Genomic DNA, 20,010 nt, shown 5'->3' with positions numbered 1-20,010 from the left:
ATTCACTTTTTTATTGGTGGAAACATTTTATCATCGGTGTCTTGATTAGAGAAACAGACGGGATACAAACAGCATATTTAGCTGAAATCTGTTCTGCTTCTGGTTTCTCTCAGTATCTCAGGGAAGAAAGAATCTGCCAGATATTTAGTCCTGAATTTCCCATGTTTCGTTCTGTAATAATGTAATAACCAACCTTACAAAGTAAGAAACGCAGAGAAATAAAATGTTAATGTTTCCTTAACTGTTATAGGACTGCGTTTTAAACACTGAATAAACTGAGAATTATTGAGAGTTTCTACACTGGATCTCACAAGACGTTTTTTTTGCTCTGACTGAAAGGGGAAGTGGTGAAATCTCCAATAGCAGTAAAAGACCTCTATCCAGAGTAAAAGTGTCACAGTCGAGGCTCTCTCTCTCGTCTCTGGTGAGTCTTTACACACAACACTAAAACTTCTGTCGTTTTGAGATTTTCAGTGTTTTGAGGATGTAAACTTGTTAAAGATGAAACTGTTTTTAATCTTTCTAAAAATAATGTAAGATATTTCAGTGATTTGATTTAGTAGCCTGTATTTAATCTCATGACATGTATTATCTCACTCATGAAAAATATCGAAATAACGAGTTTACACCGACAGCTAAAGATTCACACACAAGTTAAAAGGGGAAATAACCGTTAAACGTTTATACACTCTTAAAAATAAAGATTCTAAATGGGCGTTTTTTAACAGCGATTTCATAGAAGAACAATTTGTCAGTGAACATTTCTTAAAATAAACATTTATTCTTAATATAAACATCATTTTAATAATCTAAAGAACTTTTCACTGTAAAGAATCTTTCGTGGAAAGGAAAGAGTCCATGGATGTTGAAGATTCTTCATGGAGCATCAATGCCAATAAAGAGGCTTTCTTTTAAGAGTGTGTATGATTGTGTTTGTGTTTTCTGTTGTAAGGTGGAGTGAATGAACATGATGGAAATATCGCTGACGTTCCTCCTCACTGGATGTCTGATACAAGGTCTCATTCTTATAGATTATATTCTGAAAGCATTTTCATGTGACCTCTGTAAGATTAAAGAGCAATAAGCCCTGCATTTATTCTGCATGTAAACTCTGTGTGATCAGTTCCTCTTGTCTGTGTGTGTTTTAGGAGTTTTTTGTGTTTTTAATATCAATCTGCCGGAGACAGTAGAAGCTCTACAAGGATCCTGTGTTTTCATACCCTGCACATTTGATATTGATCAAGAATATAAAGATGATCTCACTGATAGTGCAAAGAGAATATGGTATAAAGACGGAGACCCTTACACTCTAGTGTTTAACTCCAGTAGCCCCGACACTGGACCGTTTAGAGGAGAAATATTCGGCACTCCTAGAGAGAAAAACTGCACCACACGCTTTGATAATGTCAGTCAGAGTCATAATGGGTCATATTACTTCAGAATTGAAACCAGCGATCGATTGAAACATAGCTACAGAAAACCCTCCTTCTCCCAAGTTGAAATTGCCGTCATAGGTGAGTGTCATATTGTTCATGTTCTTCTTTCTTAATGTAAGTGCGGCGTGACCATTTGTTATTATTCCTCTGCGAATTAATATTCTGTAACGTGATTGTGTCAAGCTTCCGGTGTAGAAGAGAGAATGAATGAGCAGAATCTCATTGAGCCTCATTTTAAAATGCCGGGCGGTTGGGGGGGGTTATAAATCATTCATTTACATTATATAAAGCCTTAAAGTTCTGCATAATTAAGGGCGTGGCCACTTTGAGTGACAGGTGGATTGGCGTTTGTCTGTTAGTCATCACGTCACCTCAGCTCCGCCCACGTCCCGCCTCTTTGCCCATTTTCTATTATCCGGGAGTGACGCGCGATGACGAGCTGCCAAGATGGCAGTGACTGTTGGGTCATTTTTGAAGTCTATTAAAAGTGCATTTGTCCATCATAAAACTGTTCAACACGGCTTTATAAACTTTATAAAGTAAATTATCTAGCTTCCGGGGAATCGCCTTCCGTATCCAACTTACAGAAAAAGTGTAGCGCCCGCGCCTCTCACAGTTCAGAATACTTATGCTACGTCAGATGACATTGCACACCAGTTACGCTCGTCTGACGTAGCATAAGTATTCTGTCATCTGACGTAGTGTAAGCATTTCGAACTGCGAGGCGAGGACGCTACACTTTTTCGCTTCAAAAGGCCTTCATTAACCCCCCGGAGCCATGTGGAGCAGTTTTATGACAGATAGATGCACTTCTATGATGGATAGATGCACTTTTATGGACTTCAAAAGTTACCCAACACTTACTGCCATTATAAAGCTTGGAAGAGCCAGGCCATTTTTAATATAACTAGGATGACTTAAGGGTGAGTAAATCATGGGATAATTTTCATTTTTGGGAGAACTAACCCTTTAATGCTCTACGATGACGCTTTAAGCTTGACGTCAATGTTTGATTATGCCATCTGGATGTTCAAAATTGATCAGGAGAATGTACGTTTTAAACAGCTTATTGTACAGGCAAGTTAATCACCGTTCTGAACTAATGCAGTGCTGCATTGTAACACACAATAATCATAATCATATGATAATCATAATCATGTGATAATCATCACAAATATATATCGCTTGCTTCATTTCTGTAAATCCATTTAATGAATGAATGACTCTCTCTACACGTTGCTCTGGTCTTCGTCAACAGCCGCTTGCACCACCTGCTGGTGAGGTCGACTAACAGCAGATGGAGATTATGCTCGGTAATCTACTGCTATTCCTGCCGTTCCCGGATGTGAACTGTTGCATTTTCTCTCGAATTTGAACCACTGAATTTGAGGAAGTGAATTAGTAAAGCTAAATAAAATGGACCGACAATTGCCTGTCGAATATTATTGGTTGTATTTTTAAACAAAATTAATATTTTGGAAGTGAAATCTGAGAGATGAATATGGATTATTGAATTTTTAATAATGAAAATGTGCGTGAAATGTTTTGAATTGAAATATTCACATCTTAAATATACAATCATGTTGAATTTCAGCCCATAAAAATGCAAGCCCTAGAAATTCAATGCATTAAAATGCAAGCACGGTTAATGCAATGCATATTTTGTCAACAAGCTTTTTTTGTTTCAAAAACATTTGCCATTATTTTCCTTCCATACCATAGCTGTGCACAAGAAAACCTGCGTTCGTGTCTCACCTGAAGGTTCAGGCTTATTTGTTAATTAATTACATCATCAGCGACTAGTCGACTCGACTTTCATCACACCAATGTCGACTTTAAAAAATCTGAAGTCGTTCAATCCCATAGTTTAAACACAAAACTCTAAACATGGCATGACATAAACTGGTGCATTAGGTCTATAGCGGCTAATTAATCAGAAGTCTTGCACATTCACAGAAATTAGCTTACACCTGCGATGCAAAATGAGTTGGATAGTGTGACTGGACATAAATGAAAATTAAATCTACTACTGTACAATATAGGATGATCCATATGATCCTGTAATGTTTGACTGTATCTGTATGTGTTGTAGATTCTCCACCCAAACCCACAGTGAGTCTGTTGAAGGATCAGCAGGAAGTGAAGAAGGTGACGGAGGGAAGCTCTGTGAATCTGCGCTGCTCGACTAAGATCTTCTGTCCCTTTAGTCCAGCTGTTCTCACATGGAGATCGTCTCCTGAACACCTCCTCAGCGAGAACGTCACACAACAGCAGCGTCAGGAGCAAACTGAGCTCATCTCTGATCTGATCTTCACTGTAACTCACCGTCATCATTTAGCCACTTTCACCTGCACTGCAACACACCAGCAGAAGATCACAAAACAAGAGTCCCGTACGCTACGTGTTCAGTGTAAGACAGGGATTATTTCAATCAATGCTGTCTGATCATCTAGAATTAGTGCTGTGAATCATAACAATGTTTTTCTCCTCCATTAGATGCTCCTAAAAACACATCTGCACATGTCAGTCCATCTGGTTTTGTTGTGGAGGGCGGTTCAGTGACTCTGAGCTGCAGCAGTGATGCAAACCCACCGGTGCTCAACTACACCTGGTACAGAGACACTGAAGATCCCCTGAAACCAGTGCAGACCGGACAGAACCTGACCATCAGCAACACCGACCCGACACACAGCGGACGATACGTCTGTACAGCTCAGAACGCATCAGTGCTGCTGGACGTCCAGTGTGAGTATCAGGAGTCTGTTCTCATTTACTCACAATCAAAATATGGTTTAATATCTTATATAAAGTGTGCATACTGGCAATCATAAACAATAGTGTATGACAGGCTGATGTACAGTAGGCTGCAGTTTGGTAGCTTACTAGAAACGCTGTGAAATGTGTGTAACACTGTGGTGCTTTTGCATGGGTGTTTTCTTCACTTACAGAAAATGTATATGGAAAGACCACAGAAGATTTGGTTCCCCTTTTGTAAAAGCTCCTGTTATAGAGCAACATGTCCAAGTTTTGGACATTGCCCTTTTTATAATTCTAACGCAATTCTTGGGCACGAGACATTATGATTACATATTTAATAGAGACACGATTATTTTCTGTAATCGACATCTCAAAATCTCTAAAATTCCTTGAACATCAGAGTCAGTCGCTGTACGCTAAAGTAATGGGAAATGTGATTAGATGAGAATGTACGACTTAACAGTACAGAACATGGGGGGGGGGGTCATTATACCACAAACATTTGCGCATTTCTAAAATTGTACTTCTGTTAAAAGAGATCGGGACACTTTTTTTTGGCAAACATTTTCTGAATCATTTGATTTTGTAAACGATCAGATACACACAATACTCAAATATCATTTCGAGCTTCAGTTCATTTATGAGACACGCGTGCAATGCATGATCGCCAGCGCTAAGGCTATTGTCTGCTATATTTGCTTATTTTTAAATAAGCAGCAAATATATTAAAAACATTGATTAAAATTAAGATACAATTCATACAAAATGAAATTCACTTTAAAGAAAGGCTTTCTACAAAACAAAAATCCAGAATAATTTCTGACAAACTTTGATATTAAATTAAAAAAATAATATTAGTCTATAATATTTAAACATCAACATGAAGCAAAATACGTTTGACTGGTACTATATTTATAGCATCTGAGCAGACATTCGCGAATAAAAGCTTTATTGATGTGACACTAGACTCTTTTACAATAAACACGTTATAATCAATGTTCCCTCTAAGCTGCGCACTTGTGATGCCGCGGCAGCGCAGAAAGAATAAAATGCCAGGCAGACGACAGACACAGACACGAAATGTGGGGAGAAATCCATTTGACTGTAGTTTAAATGAGAAATAATTGCAGTGCTCTGTTCTACCGCTATAGAGTTAGTATCGCTATCGTGTTAGAACCGGTGAATGCGGTTTACAGGTTGCATAAAAAGACAATGATGTCACGTGTGAGCAGCAGTGAGTCGTGTTTGCGGTCCAAATCTCAAAATGAGAGGCAACGAGAAACGCAAAGACGTGGAATAAAACCCCATCATGTTTTAAAGAAGAGTGGCTTGATTAAGCGGTGGAAATAACAGATGATGGACACAGCATGGTAAAAAAACAGACATTTACAATTACACCCACCACAAGTGTAGCGTGCAAACTCTAAACACCAAAGTAACACACATCAGTTTAAATAGATGTGTGTGTGGTTTGGGTTTCAGTGATGTTTAGATAAAAGAGTTCACATGTTCCCTTGAACATATTTAGATATTAGGTCTATTTAGTTACTTCAGTTCGGTTTATTTAAAACAAATTGAAGCATTTAAACTGATATAATATACTATCAGTTTAAATACTTCCATTAGTTTTTATATTATATCATAGGCTATTATGATTGTAGTATAGTGTAAGCCTAATAAAGAATTGATCTCACAAGGGGATTGTTTAGGGATCCTTGCCATTAAAACTTTTGAAAACCCCTGATATAGAAAATCTTAGAAATTCATAAGCAATAAACAAACATTTAATATAGATGGTTTATGCTGCCTGTCGCCAATAAATGACTGTACAAAAACACATTAAGAACCATCTCAGTGTAACCGCTTAATTTTTTTCATATTGTATTATATTATAAAGAATTGAACTGTCCTGGGGGAGATTTTAATAGTATTTCTTGGTGAAGAAGACTACAGTTAACAGCACTGTAAAATGTGCTTAATTTAGTGACTTCTGAATTAACGTTTTTTTATTTATTTTTTTATTTAATATATCACAAAGTTACATCAATGGTTAAATAAAATAGAAATGGCACATTAAAGTTAAAAGTTATAACTGCATGATGAAACCACTTTTTGTGTGTGCGTTTACATACGCTGTACAGGTAAAGAATGTTTTTGCTCAGGTGACCAAAATGTCCGCCCAATAGAGAAAAGTTTTGCTCAGCGAGAAAAGAAATTAGAGGAAGCATTGGTTATAATCTGTCCAAAACAGGCCATCTATCCGTCTATGACATTTTATGTTGCAGCAGGATTCATCTTTAAACTGTCTTTTTGCGTTTAATATTCACAGATACTAACAGAATAAACCGAGTCTACCACAATCAGCTGCTGAATCCGTTGCTCTGAACAGAACATGAACAGCTTTTCATGAGGAGTATTCCAGGATTATTCCTCAACGCGTCTCAAAACGATGTAGCTGAATAATAGCACTACTTGATGTGTTTATTTGAGTTGATGTGTGGGCGTTGACGCATGGATCGCCTCAGTATTTGAATCTCAAAGATCACGCGCTCCGTGGGCGTGGCCGCATTAGCGGATAATGAGACGCTCGGGAACAACGGACATGTCTCTCTTTTCAAACAGATTACATAAACACAGAATATTTGTTTTTGATTTGGTTTACATGATTTAAAACCTGACATTTCAACGTTTCTTAAGACATATGTCTCATGTTTGTGTGATAAGTTTTCACTAAGCTACAGGTAATTTTCTGAAGACAATCAGATTAGACATCATTGAGAGAGAGGCTGCAGATCGCGCATCACGTTTGTTTTCTTTATTTTGCAAAAAGCAAAACATTTTGTTTTTATTGTGACTGTACACAAAAAAATAGAAACTTAACAGATTATAATGATGTATAACACTTGCCTGAATGCTAAAAAACGAGTTATTTGAGTCTCTTTGGCACTGATAAGAAAAAAACGAGTTGATCGCGAGGGGGTTAACGTAATTTTCGTCACGCAGTTAGAAGATGTTAGAAGTCGGGAGTTTATCACACTGAGCATCTACAGCACCTGTAACCCTGGTAGGAGGAAATCTCCATTCTAACACTTTAACTCGATTCTGCTTCTCTGTCTGTGATCAGGCCATTTAAAGCCGTTAAATTCTGGGAAAGTTTTCAGTGATCCAGGAATCGATATCATTCAAACAGTCCAAAACAGTAAAGAAGGCCAGGCTGATCACATCAGACATATCAGAGAGAAGTGATATTATTGTGCGTGAGCACAATGGCCAGTCAGAGGTGTTAACGATTTCGGCAAACAGCTCTCAAAGTGTCACATTTTTAAAATTTCAGTACCGAAATGGTATCGCGGTCAGTACATTTGACAACACTACGCTGCATTCTTGTACAGACACATTTCAGTACATTCTCGTTGTTTCCACAAACACCCAGGAAGGATAATGTTTGATTTGTCATGTGTACGTTGTTGTGTTTAGTAAGGAAGGTTTATGCAGTCAAAGCGGTTGATTTAGGAGTTTTTTGGGCGTCTTCGTGTGGTCCTGTTCGGTATCGCAGCTTGACTCGTCTAAAATGAAAACAATTCCGTTGTTGTTGCTCTGTACACACACACACTATGCACTGTGAATTCTGTAACCTTCTTTTATGTAATGTTTTTTTTTCATGGTGTGTATACATTTATTATATAATAGAATTATATGGACTCCTTATATTTGGTTATTTGGTGTCATTTTGGCATCTCCAATGATCCTTGAAGCTTGCAGAAAAAAACAACTTTGTGAGAATCACCCTTCAATCTGATTGTTTACTTTTGATATAGCAAGTTATGACAAAATTAACGTGTTTAATGAGATAAATGGCGTATGCTTAATTTCACGATAAGTGTGTGATTAATCGCGATTAAATTTTTTGCTATTGACAGCCCTAATATACATGCCTTAAACAGTCATGGGCGTTGTATAAACAGTAGTTCAGCGTTTGAAGGGAAATTGTCAAATGATGACAGAAAACGCAACAATCGGTGTGAAGAAGAGACCATTTCATTCTTACCTTTATAAATGAAAAGCCCATTTTGGATAAACCTGATAGTTCTGTTAACAATATATAATACGAGGATGCGCAATGTGGCACGTTCATCCATTCAATGACACTGATTCTGCAAATATACAAATAAGAACATTTACCCATGATTAAATGTGAAAGGTGAAGCAAGATAACGGCTCGGGTTATGTATATAACCCTTGTTCCCTGAGAAAGGGAACGAGCACTGCATCGGTAACGACGAATTTGGGGACACTCCCTAAGCAACAGCGCGTCTGAAGTATGAATGAAATCAGGCCAATCCTGATTGGTGTTGCGTCATGACGTAACTATGACGGCGTACCCCGAAGGTACATATAGGGCAGCCCAGGCATAGTAATGGCAGTTATCGCGATGAAGCATGCGCTCCAGGCCTGCCGAGGTGTGGCGACGAGATGCAGTGCTCGTTCCCTTTCTCAGGGAACAAGGGTTATATACATAACCCGAGCCGTTCCCTTTCGAGGGAACTCCCACTGTATCGGTAACGACGAATTTGGGGAACGAGTACCCACTAGGCCACACCGATGGTAGCACCAGTCCTAGTGTGAAGCCGGAAACCGGGCACAGCTAGGACTGGAGTACCCTAGCACCGGGCGTCGCAGGGAGGTGCAGACTATAAAACCTAATAAAGGTGTGTGGAGTAGCCCATCCGGCCGCCTCGCAAATGTCCTGCAAGGGGACCCCAGAAAGGAGGGCCACCGAAGAGGCCATGCCCCTGGTGGAATGTGCCCTCACGGCCATAGGTGAAGGCAGGTTGCGCACCTGATAGGCCGTGGCTATTGCCTGGACAATCCAGTTACTAATAGTCTGGGTTGACGCAGGCAGCCCCTTCTTAGATGAACCAAAACACACTAATAGCTGCTCAGACTTCCTCCACTGCGCAGACTTCTCCACATATAATTTAAGGGCTCTGACCGGGCAGAGCAGGTGAAGCCTCCCTTCTTCCGCCGTCACGTGAGGCAGAGGATGAAATGCCTGAAGAACCAAAGGCCTGACCACGTTTGATGGCACCTTGGGCACATAACCGGCCCTAGGGTGTAAGATGGCCTTCACTTCGCCAGGGGCAAACTCCAGGCAAGTCGGCGTAAGCGCCAAGGCCTGAAGGTCCCCCACCCTCCTCAGAGAAGTGATGGCTAAGAGAAAGGCCATCTTAAGGGTCAAGCTCTTTGGGTCTGCTGACTCTAGTGGCTCGAAGGGGGCCTCAGCCAATCCCTCGAGAAACACTGCCAGGTCCCAGGTTGGGACTCTGGACCGAGCCGCAGGCCTCATCCTCCGAGCCCCACGGAGGAACCGTACAACCAACTGGTGCCTACCCAAAGGCCCATCACCCAACGGTGTGTGGAAAGGCCCAATGGCAGCCACGTACACCTTGAGTGTGGACGGGGTAAGCCCTGCAGAGAAACGATCTTGGAGGAACTCCAGCACTGAAGCCACTGGGCAGTTAACTGGGTCCACCTCACGCTCTCTACACCAAGTGGAAAACACATTCCACTTGAGGCTGTACAGTCTCCTTGTAGATGGAGCCCTGGAACTGAGTAAGGTCTCGATCACATCGGCCGGCAGGCCAGCCTCTAGGTATCTGGCCCCCTCAGAGGAATCTCCCAGGGTTGACCTGCCAGCAGAGATATGATGTCCGAAAACCAAACCCGAGTCGGCCAACGTGGCGCCACCAGAAGCAGGTTGGCGCCTTGTCGACAGACCCGCTCCAGGACTCCCGGGAGCAGAGCGATCGGGGGAAATGCATACAGACGTAGCCTCGGCCATGTCTGCACCATGGCATCCAGCCCCAGAGGGGCCGGATGCGTGAGAGAAAACCACAGTGGAAAGTGGGTCGTCTCTCGAGACGCGAATAAATCCACTTCCACTGGGCCAAATCTCTCGCACATGGCCTCCACCACCTCCGGGTGGAGTCGCCATTCCCCGGGCCTCAGCCCCTGCCTCGACAGGATGTCTGCTCCCTGATTTTGGACCCCTGGGACATACATTGCCCTGATGGACAACAGTTTCCCTTGGGACCACAGGAGGATGTGATGCGCCAGTCTGCATAGAGGGCGCGACCTCAACCCCCCTGATGCCGTGCCCCAACCAGTGAGGGAGGCGTCTGTTGAAACGGATTTTCCGGCAACAGGACGCTCCCAACACTGGCACCTGGGACAGAAACCAAGGTTTCTTCCATATGACTAGGGAACGAAGGCCACTGCGCGTTACCCTGATCATACAGAATGGATTTCCCCTTAAGGAAAGCCACCTGGTTTACTTCGTATAGGGCATGGTGGCCGCGTAGGTCCGGGAAAAAGCTCTTCAGAGCTTTGTAGACCGCCAGCATTTCCAGGCAAAAGATGTGCCAGGAGAAATGCCGGGTTTACCACAGACCTCTCACAAGGCGGCCGCCATGACCCCGTCCCAGCCAGTGAGGGAGGCGTCTGTTGAAACGGATTCCCGGCAACAGGACGCTCCCAACACTGGCACCTGGGACAGAAACCAAGGCTACTTCCATATGACTAGGGAACGAAGGCCACTGTGCGTTACCCTGATCATACAGAATGGATTTCCCCTTAAGGAAAGCCACCTGGTTTACTTCCGTATCAGGACATGGTGGCCGCGGAGGTCCGGGAAAAAGCTCCTCAGAGCTTTGTAGACCGCCAGCATTTCCAGGCAATAGATGTGCCAGGAGAAATGCCGGGTCTCCCACAGACCTCTCGCAAGCGGCTGCCATGACCACGTCCCAGCCAGTGAGGGAGGCGTCTGTTGAAACGGAATCCCGGCAACAGGACGCTCCTAACACTGGCCCTTGGGACAGAAACCAAGGTTCTTCCATATGACTAGGGAACGAAGGCATCTGCGCGTTACCCTGATCATACAGAATGGTTTTCCCCTCGAGGAAAACCCCTTGATTCCCAGCCATCACTGTAAGGATCTCATGCAGCAGGCCAAGAGATATTCTGTTGGACACAGCCGCAATGAGCCCCAGCAGTCCTTAAACTGCTTCACAGTGATGCTGTGGCCTAGCTTCCTTCTAGAGACCACCGCCCGTATGGACTCGATACGTGCGGGAGACAATTGTGCCCCCAACGTAGAGAATCCCATACGACTCCCAGGAACACAGTTCTCTGAGAAGGCGTCAACACGCTACTGCGTGTAGAGTCTCAAAGGGCTAGGCCGCCTGGAAGAACCCGATATTGGTACGCTTTGCCCCCAAAAAGCGAACCTCAGGAACTTCCTGTGACACAGAAGGATGGATACAGGGAAGTATGCGTCCTCTTCAGACCCATCGTGACAGACCAGTCCTCAGACTGGATCTGAATCACAATGGAGGAATTGCTAAGCATCTTGAATCTGAATCTCCTCAGAGAACGATTCAAGTACCTCAGGTCTAAAGTTGGACACAACTCGCCATCCCTCTTAGGAACTATGAAGTACCGGCATTAGAATCCGGACTTCCTGTCTGCCAGAGGGACCCGTTCTATGGCCTCCTTGGCTAACAGGGCTGTACTTCTTGTTCCATAACCCGAACCTGCCCTGGGCCGACCACAGTCCGGACCACCCCGTTGAACTTCGGGGGAGGAGAACCGAACTGAAGCCTGTAACCCAGCTCTATAGTCTGCAGGACCCACGTAGACACACTCGGAAGGTATGACCATGCGCCGAGATAATCTACTAAGGGAACCAGCCTCTCGAGGCTGGCCTCGGGTGTCAACCGAAACTCATTCCCGACCCCCTGAGGCGGCTAACCGGCAGGGAGCAGTCGAGAACGTTTTTCGGTTGGCGCACACGTTCGCTGCCCAGTCGCAAGTCCTACTGGAGGCGACGACGGCGTGCGTGCGTGCGCGGGAAATCAGGGAGGCCCGAAGCGTCTTTGACGGCGGGAACACAGCACTGATTTCCCGAGAGCTCCTGGGGGAAAACGACCTCGGTCGCTCCTACCCGGGAGAGCGGGCTGGCCAGCAGGGGCCTCATCTAAGGGACGGACCCTGCGATTAGCCCTTGCCTAAACCTGATGTGTCCCGCAGGCCACAAGGCGGCGAGAACGACATCACTTCAGGAGGGCTCCATCTTAGATGAATATCCAGTTCACAAGTTAAACACGCTTGGGTGACAGAATTAAAGTATCCAATTTATCAAAGTCGGATAACACGACACTCAATTCCTTGGAATTAAATGCCATCATAATCACCAACCCCGTGCCAACTGAACTGAATGACAGGCTGCATAAAAATACATCTAACTCCTCAAAGTCAGATAATATTTTAATTTAATTCCTCAGAATTAAATGCAGCCACAATAAGGTGAAACAAAGTCTGAATGATAGGCTGAATATCTAACTCCTCAAAGTCAGATTATATCTTATTTAATTCCTCAGAATTAAATGTGGCCGTAATCATCAGACGAACTGTTTATTTGTATTATATGGACTCATAAACCCCGCGTTGCCTCAGCAACGTGGTTCAAGCCGTCATAATACAATTGGCTTTCATCCCTCGAGAAAAAAAGCCAAACAGTTTCAAACAATACGGTGAAACATGGTCTGAATGACAGGCTGAATATCTAACTCCTCAGAGTCAGCTCATATTTCATTTAAATCCTCAGATTTAAATGCAGCCATCCAGTATCTCATGCACACCGATCGCGTGTGTTCACTTTAATAAGGAGTGCTTCATGACTTTGACTGCCTCGATGCTGAGCGCGTCTAATTCCTCAGAATCAGACCGCTGAAGCATCGGGTCCTCCGCCCCGGGGGAAGAAGCCGCAGCGCGGGCTTCCACACGGGGAAGGAGAACATCTGAACTGTCAGACAAAGACTGGGAAGATGCCTCAGCAGTCCCAAGTCCCGCTGACAGTCCATCCGTGAGCCCCATGACCGGCCTCGCCGCACCACCTCGGCGGATGCGGGACCGATCCACAGGGCTCACGAGGCTGGCTGGTCTCACTGAACACGGCCAGCCGAGAGCGGAGCAGCCTGAGTGTCAGCTTTCATAACGCTCGTAAGCGGCTCCCTCGAGAGCCGCCCGAGTATGCTGAACACCCAGACACTGCACACACAGCAGGTGTGCATCCGAGCCCGACATGTAACGGGGACACGGATGCACACACTGCTTAAACTCTCTCACTTTCCAGTCGCCATTTCACACACACTTTCACTTTTTGACAAACAACAATAAATAGACAGACAGATTTCACACAGAGCGCTATGCTGAAGAGCGATAACTGCCATTACTATGCCTGGGCTGCCCTATATGTACCTTCGGGGTACGCCGTCATAGTTACGTCATGACGCAACACCAATCAGGATTGGCCTGATTTCATTCATACTTCAGACGCGCTGTTGCTTAGGGAGTGTCCCCAAATTCGTCGTTACCGATGCAGTGGGAGTTCCCTCGAAAGGGAACCCAGGATTTTGTTAAGCCCTAGTGAGATGTTTTTCTTAAATGCTAGAAAAAAACCTAGGTCCTCAAGCTGTTTTATTTTGCTCAGATCCTACACAGAAACTACAGTTTATGATCATATTCTCTCTTTCAGTTGCACCCAAAATCTCCAGCTCTTGTAACCAACGCATCTGTGTCTGTGAGGCTCATGGGAATCCCGCGCCTAAACTAGAGTGGCGTCTATCTGGAAATGTTCTTGCTAACTCTACAAACACGTCCATCTCGAATGAAATTTTAGGAAGCACAAGCTTGAAGAGCATCCTTATCATCCATCAGCCCCTCACAGACATGACCCTCCTGCAGTGTTTCAGTGCAAACACTTACGGCACCACCAGCCAACAGTTTCCTCCCTATCCTGATGCATCGATGCAAGAGACAAACACAAGTGAGATTCACCTCTCTGACACGCACAACAACAGCTAGTGTGCTTTACTATATAGAATCCCAATGAATCTTTTTCCTAAGAGTATTATTAAAAAAACTGTACTTGCAGTTTAAGTTCACAAGAGTTCACTTTTATGAATGTTTCTTACACATTTTAAGTGCGCTTTGTAATGATGCCAAATTAAAAGTTACTATAAAGCACAATTTAAATCATTTTTAATACATTTTGTTGACTAACATACTAAAAGCATCTGATTTTAATTGTAGTGTAATATTCAATATTACATTTAAAGTTAATATATATTTTAAATGTACTACATTGCAACTTCATTACAAATGTGTAAGTATAAACATATTTAAATATGCATGACCTACAATTTCCGATTACACTATTTTAAGGTGTCCGTGTTACAGTTAAGTATGGAGTAATAATAATTAACTACATGTTCTTAGGATTAGGGTGTGGTCTAGGGTTAGGGGTATGTAATTATGCATACTTTATAGTGTTACTATAGTAACTACATGTGAAAAGGACAGTGTAAAATAAAGTTACCCAATTTTCGATAGATATGGCATTTAAGTTTAATTTAGTTTACATGCATGCTTATCAGTATTCGGGAGTACACTTTAACCATATTTCAAAGACAATATATATTATATATATATATATATATATATATATATATATATTTTTTTTTTTTTGGAATAATAGAACAATAGAAGTAATTATGAAATTACATATAAATATTTACTTTAGTCCTATACTTTTGGATAATTGATTATTAATATAAATTTAACCTATAATTATAAGAAACATGCAATTATGTGTCTGAAAACATTGCAAGTACTTTATTTTTTCTAGTTTTTTTTCCCTCCTAGACAGCAATCAAATGGAAACTTTTTTCCAGAGAAATGCTCATATTTGCCAAGACACTAAAGTCAGTAATCAAATATGCGAGATCTCATTATGAACTCAAATCAAATGCACGATTATAACTCTGTACTGTAGGGCAACTGTTGACTCATTTGGATCTGTTTTTATTCTTCCTGAGAAACATTTGATACACTTAAATGTCAGTGAGATCACCATTAAGAGTCCGGAGCTATAAAAGACCAACCTCAATAAAACACTGCTTTCCAGGTTTCCACTATCCATCTGTGCTGCTCGGAGCTGCTGTCGGCGCGTCGGCGATGATGATCTTGTGCATTATGTTGATCTGCTACAAACGGTGGGTACATCTGACCAATGCTATTTGAGGAAAGACAAGAAAACATGATCATCACAAAACTGGTCCAATTTATAATGAGCTGAGGCTAAACTGCAGATGTTCATTACAGAGATCAGCTATTCCGGTAAATGTTTTCAAAAGCTGCACTGCTTTTCAGTACAAATATCTAAACATTGTTAAATCAAGATACATTTACTTGAGAAGCAAAATTACTTCAGATATTAAAGTCTTGTTTTCAGAAAAATCTACCAAAATTAAACACAAGAACAAACATCTGCCATCTCCATTGGCAGATACTTGTTCTCGTTTTAAGCATAAACTTTGATAGATTTTTTAGAAAACAAGACTTTTATATGCCATTTTGCTTCTCAAGTAAATGCAACTTAATTTAAAGGGGTGGTTGATTGCCCCCTTTTTACAAGATGTAAAATAAGTCTCTGGTGTCCCCAGAGTGTGTATGTGAACCTTTAGCTCAAAATACCCCACAGATAATTTTTTATAGCATGTTAAAACTGTCCCTTTTTGAGGGTGAGCAAAAACGTGCTGTTTCTGTGTCCCTTTAAATGCAAATGAGCTGCTGCTCACGGGGCGGAGCTTCAAGAACTCCAGTTAGTAGCTTTGATCACCTCATGCAGACACGCAATGAATCTGTTCAGCCTTTTATGTTCAAACCGGAGTCGGACAATGATGGAGACAGGACGTTTCTGAAGGGTTAGTTGATGAATTGAATGTCGCTGATGTGGAGTTAAATATCTTCAAGTCATTGATTAGCATATTCTGTCATGACAATCTCACCCCCTTTGTTGCGTGTTCCCGGGGGCGGGGTTTATGTAAATTTCAGGGTTAGTGATGTCACTAACCTGGGAGGAAGCTTGTGTAGTCCTTAGCAATCGTTTGTTGTAGTCCTTGAAAAGCTATTTCTTTAAAAGAAAATATCTCCCTTTGCTTTGAACTTTGAGCGTCGTAACTTTGCAGATATTGTGTATGCTCAAACAGCAACATTACACACTAACGAAAGTTTACTGGAAAACAAGACGAAAATACCGAAGAACATCACAGTGTGAAGCCAAATAGGGGATGAGGATTTGTGATTCTGATTGACATATTATATGAGAATCCGTGTTTTGATGGCCTAAAATATTTTTCAGAAGGAATCCCAAACCTTCAGGAACCAGACAAGACAACACATCTGGACTCATTCTGGCTCAAACAGTGAGTTAAACATGCTCAGACTATTCATTCAAAAGGGCATTTAGCACTGATTCTGCTGTGTTTCTGCTCCATCAGGCCATTGCCTCCGATGGTGACAGCGAGTTTGTTCACACCAATGAAGACATGCTGTCAGCCGTTACACCGAGATCACCAAAATCTCTTAATTTTTCCTCCATCGACTTCACGAACGCAGAGCCGGCGTCAGGAGAGATCAGGGGTGTCTCCTCACTGACCGATGAATACGCTGTGGTCCATCATCGTTCTGCATCTACGACGGACCCCAATCAAGACCAAAGTCCACGAGATAAAGAAAAGATCACTAATGTGTCACCAGAAGACACGATTTATGAAAACATGACCCGTCGCTTGGTTGTTTAAAGACAGAAAAGGGATAGTTGCTCTGCGTCCGAAATCGCATACTTCCCTGCTATACAGTACGCCACCAGAGCAGTATGTCTGAAATACATAGTATTCAAATCCGACGCATCCGATGAACACTTTACTATCCCGCAACAGGAGAGGAGTTGTGAATGGCAGAGAATTGATGCAACTGAAGCACTTTTTAAGACCAACGATATTGGACCCACTCACTTATACCATCTATAATTCTGTTCATCTAACCAATAAACACTTTATTATTAAACACACGTTAGCCGCTTTGTTTCCACTTTTCGAATGTTTTATTAATATTCATTGAAAATAAATGCCTTTCCGATCTGATATGTGATGGGAAAAGGGAGTAGAGCGAGTTCGGCAAAAGGCGGATTCGAACCTCGGGTCGATTTGAGTCAAAGCTTTCTGCCATGCGTCTTACCCCTACACTACAGTCAATGTAAATGACTTGGTGACTTTTGCCATTTTGTCTGGCCCAACCAGACGTTTAGTAAACGATGCAGACTATTTGCACTTAATGTAAATTGCATCTACTCCAGTAAAAATTTCAGGGGGACCAACCCACTTTTTTTTTTGCTTTCCGACGCCCATGGATCTCACAGAAAATATAGAACTCAGAAGTGTGAAAATAACAGTTTGAGTTTGAACAAGCATTTCTTTTCTTACCAGATCAGCAGTGGGAAACGTTCTTGACCTCAGAGTGTTGTTTGTTGCACATTATTTGTGTTTGTGAACACACTCAGCTTTTTCTTGTGTCACTTTCAGACAGAAACTCCCTTTAAAAATAGGAGCAGGAGGAATAAAACATTATTTTTTATTATGTATTTTGTTATACATCTGTGTAATATTTCAATTAGAAAATACATTTTTATATTTCTGTTTTTTAAGTTTAATATATATTTTAATATGTAATGTCAACTTTGATAACGACAATGAAAATAAATGGTGCCTTTGTGTTCATGTATATTGCTCTTACAAAACTAATGGCAGGTAAAATTGGAGGCCATTTTGTAGCATGTCTCATCGCAACCCATGTCAACAATCATGCACTACTAGCCTACTTCTGACAAATGTGTGCAATTCAAAGTCTACAAATCCAAAAACAGCAACTAAGGGGAAGTGAAACACACAGACTATATATATATATATATAGCAACCTGGAAGTACAGGAAAAGTGCACAATGGGAAAAACTTCTTGAATGTGGGTTCAAACCACTTACCTCAGGTACGCGCACGCGCAGTCTGCATATGTTCAGTTATGTTAAACACACAGTTATGTATTTTTCCTCATGTTTCACTTCTCTCTTTGTTGTTTCATGCTGCTGTCATCATTAATAGACCTGTCACAGCCGTAATAGTGCTGATGTTAGCATATTAATCATGAAAGCAAAGTAGCAGAACCTGGGGCACGTTCAAAGCTCAAACCAGTGCGCAAAGTTTTGCTACGGTTACCGGTTGAATGCCATGTTTACTGGAAACGGTGTGCAACGGGTTTGAGATGCGTTTTCACTCATTTGGTGGGTGTGTCAAATATGTCAGCCCAATCAGCAGCAACATGTATATAAACCACGGTATTAAAGAGACAGCTCGCACAATGGGTCCAAGTGAAGTTGTTTTCAAATGTTGTTAAATATAAGCTGTTTTCACATGGATTTTTTCATATAATATGCATATCATGTAGCACAATGATAGCCTTTGATCATGCTTAATGTCAGTGAATGGATACAAACACAGTTAGGCCTACTTCATGGATACAGGCTACAACTATACACCGTTTTTATTTAAAAAAAATATTAATAAATGTGTAACATGTTGTACAGTGTTTCCCATTTCTATAGATATACATATATTTATGTTATTAAAATACCCCCAAAAAATAAAATGTAATTTATTCCTGTGATCAAAGCTGCATTTTCAATAATAAGATAATAAACCTCAGTGTTTCGCTCTCCTGTGGTGATTTTCGTGAATTACACCGTTACAAATCGAGTGTAATAAACCTCAGTGTTTCGTCCTCCTGTGGTGATTTTCATAAATTTCATTATTACAAATCGTGTCTAATAAATCTCAGTGTTTCGCCCTCCTGTGGTGATTTTCGTAAATTACACCGTTACAAATCAAGTCTAATAAATTTCAGTGTTTCGCCTCCTGTGGAGATTTTCATAAACTACACCGTTACAAATCGAGTCTAATAAACCTCAGTGTTTCACTCTCCTGTGGAGATTTTCGTAAATTACACCGTTACAAATCGAGTCTAATAAACCTCAGTGTTTCGCCCTCCTGTGGACATTTTCATAAATTACATTGTTACAAATCGAGTCTAATAAACCTCAGTGTTTCGCCCTCCTGTGGTGATTTTCATAAATTACATTGTTACAAATCGAGTCTAATAAACCTCAGTGTTTCGCTCTCCTGTGGTGATTTTCGTAAATTCCATCGTTACAAATCGAGTCTAATAAACCTCAGAATTTCATCCTCCTGTGGTGATTTTCATAAATTACATAGTTACAAATCGAGTCTAATAAACCTCAGTGTTTCACTCTCCTGTGGAGATTTTCGTAAATTACATTGTTACAAATCGAGTCTAATAAACCTCAGTGTTTCGCTCTCCTGTGGTAATTTTTGTAAATTCCATTGTTACAAATCGAGTCTAATAAACCTCAGAATTTCATCCTCCTGTGGTGATTTTCATAAATTACATCGTTACAAATTGAGTCTAATAAACCGTCTCGGTTACATATGGTAACCCTCGTTCCCTGAAGGAGGGAACGGAGACGTACGTCGGACGTCACTGACGAATTGGGATCACTTCAGGGAGCCCCTATCAGCTTCGAGATATAGAGAACAGTTGTTTTAATGTATGTTTAGTGTATATTGTTTAAAAGTATATTGTGCTGTGAGAACTGCACTCACATTGTGTAAATTATTTATTGTTTATTGTAGTGTATACTGTGCTGTGAGTAATTGTGTGCGCATCAGATGTGTAATCTGATGTTGCTTTAAATGTCGTACGTCTCATGTCATGACTGCTATGTTGCTTGGAACTGCACCTAAGAATTTCACCTACTGTTGCACTTGTGTATATGGTTGTGTGACAA

At 41.7% G+C, this 20,010-nt stretch overlaps 1 protein-coding gene across 1 annotated transcript; it reads left to right on the top strand.

Moving 5' to 3' along the window:
* Nucleotides 1-382: 382 nt before the first annotated feature.
* LOC307126758 (sialic acid-binding Ig-like lectin 14) lies at nt 383-18,861 on the top strand. Its single transcript, XM_079817445.1, has 9 exons — nt 383-424; nt 953-1,016; nt 1,149-1,514; nt 3,529-3,846; nt 3,933-4,181; nt 13,789-14,079; nt 15,220-15,307; nt 16,456-16,519; nt 16,595-18,861. Exons 2-9 carry the CDS (start codon nt 962-964, stop codon nt 16,895-16,897), a joined length of 1,734 nt encoding a protein of 577 aa, XP_079673571.1. The 5' UTR covers nt 383-424; nt 953-961; the 3' UTR covers nt 16,898-18,861.
* The last annotated feature ends 1,149 nt before the right edge of the window (nt 18,862-20,010 follow it).

This window comes from Gobio gobio (assembly GCF_949357685.1).
Source record: "Gobio gobio genome assembly, chromosome: 5".
Taxonomy (NCBI): domain Eukaryota; kingdom Metazoa; phylum Chordata; class Actinopteri; order Cypriniformes; family Gobionidae; genus Gobio; species Gobio gobio.
This window is presented reverse-complemented; position numbering and strand designations above follow the sequence as displayed.

Coding starts and splice junctions, on each gene's coding strand:
- LOC307126758 (XM_079817445.1), top strand. CDS start 962: ATGAACATGATGGAAATATCGCTGACGTTCCTCCTCACTGGATGTCTG. Junction 1,017..1,148: donor CACTGGATGTCTGATACAAG/GTCTCATTCTTA, acceptor TGTGTGTTTTAG/GAGTTTTTTGTGTTTTTAAT. Junction 4,182..13,788: donor AGTGCTGCTGGACGTCCAGT/GTGAGTATCAGG, acceptor TCTCTCTTTCAG/TTGCACCCAAAATCTCCAGC.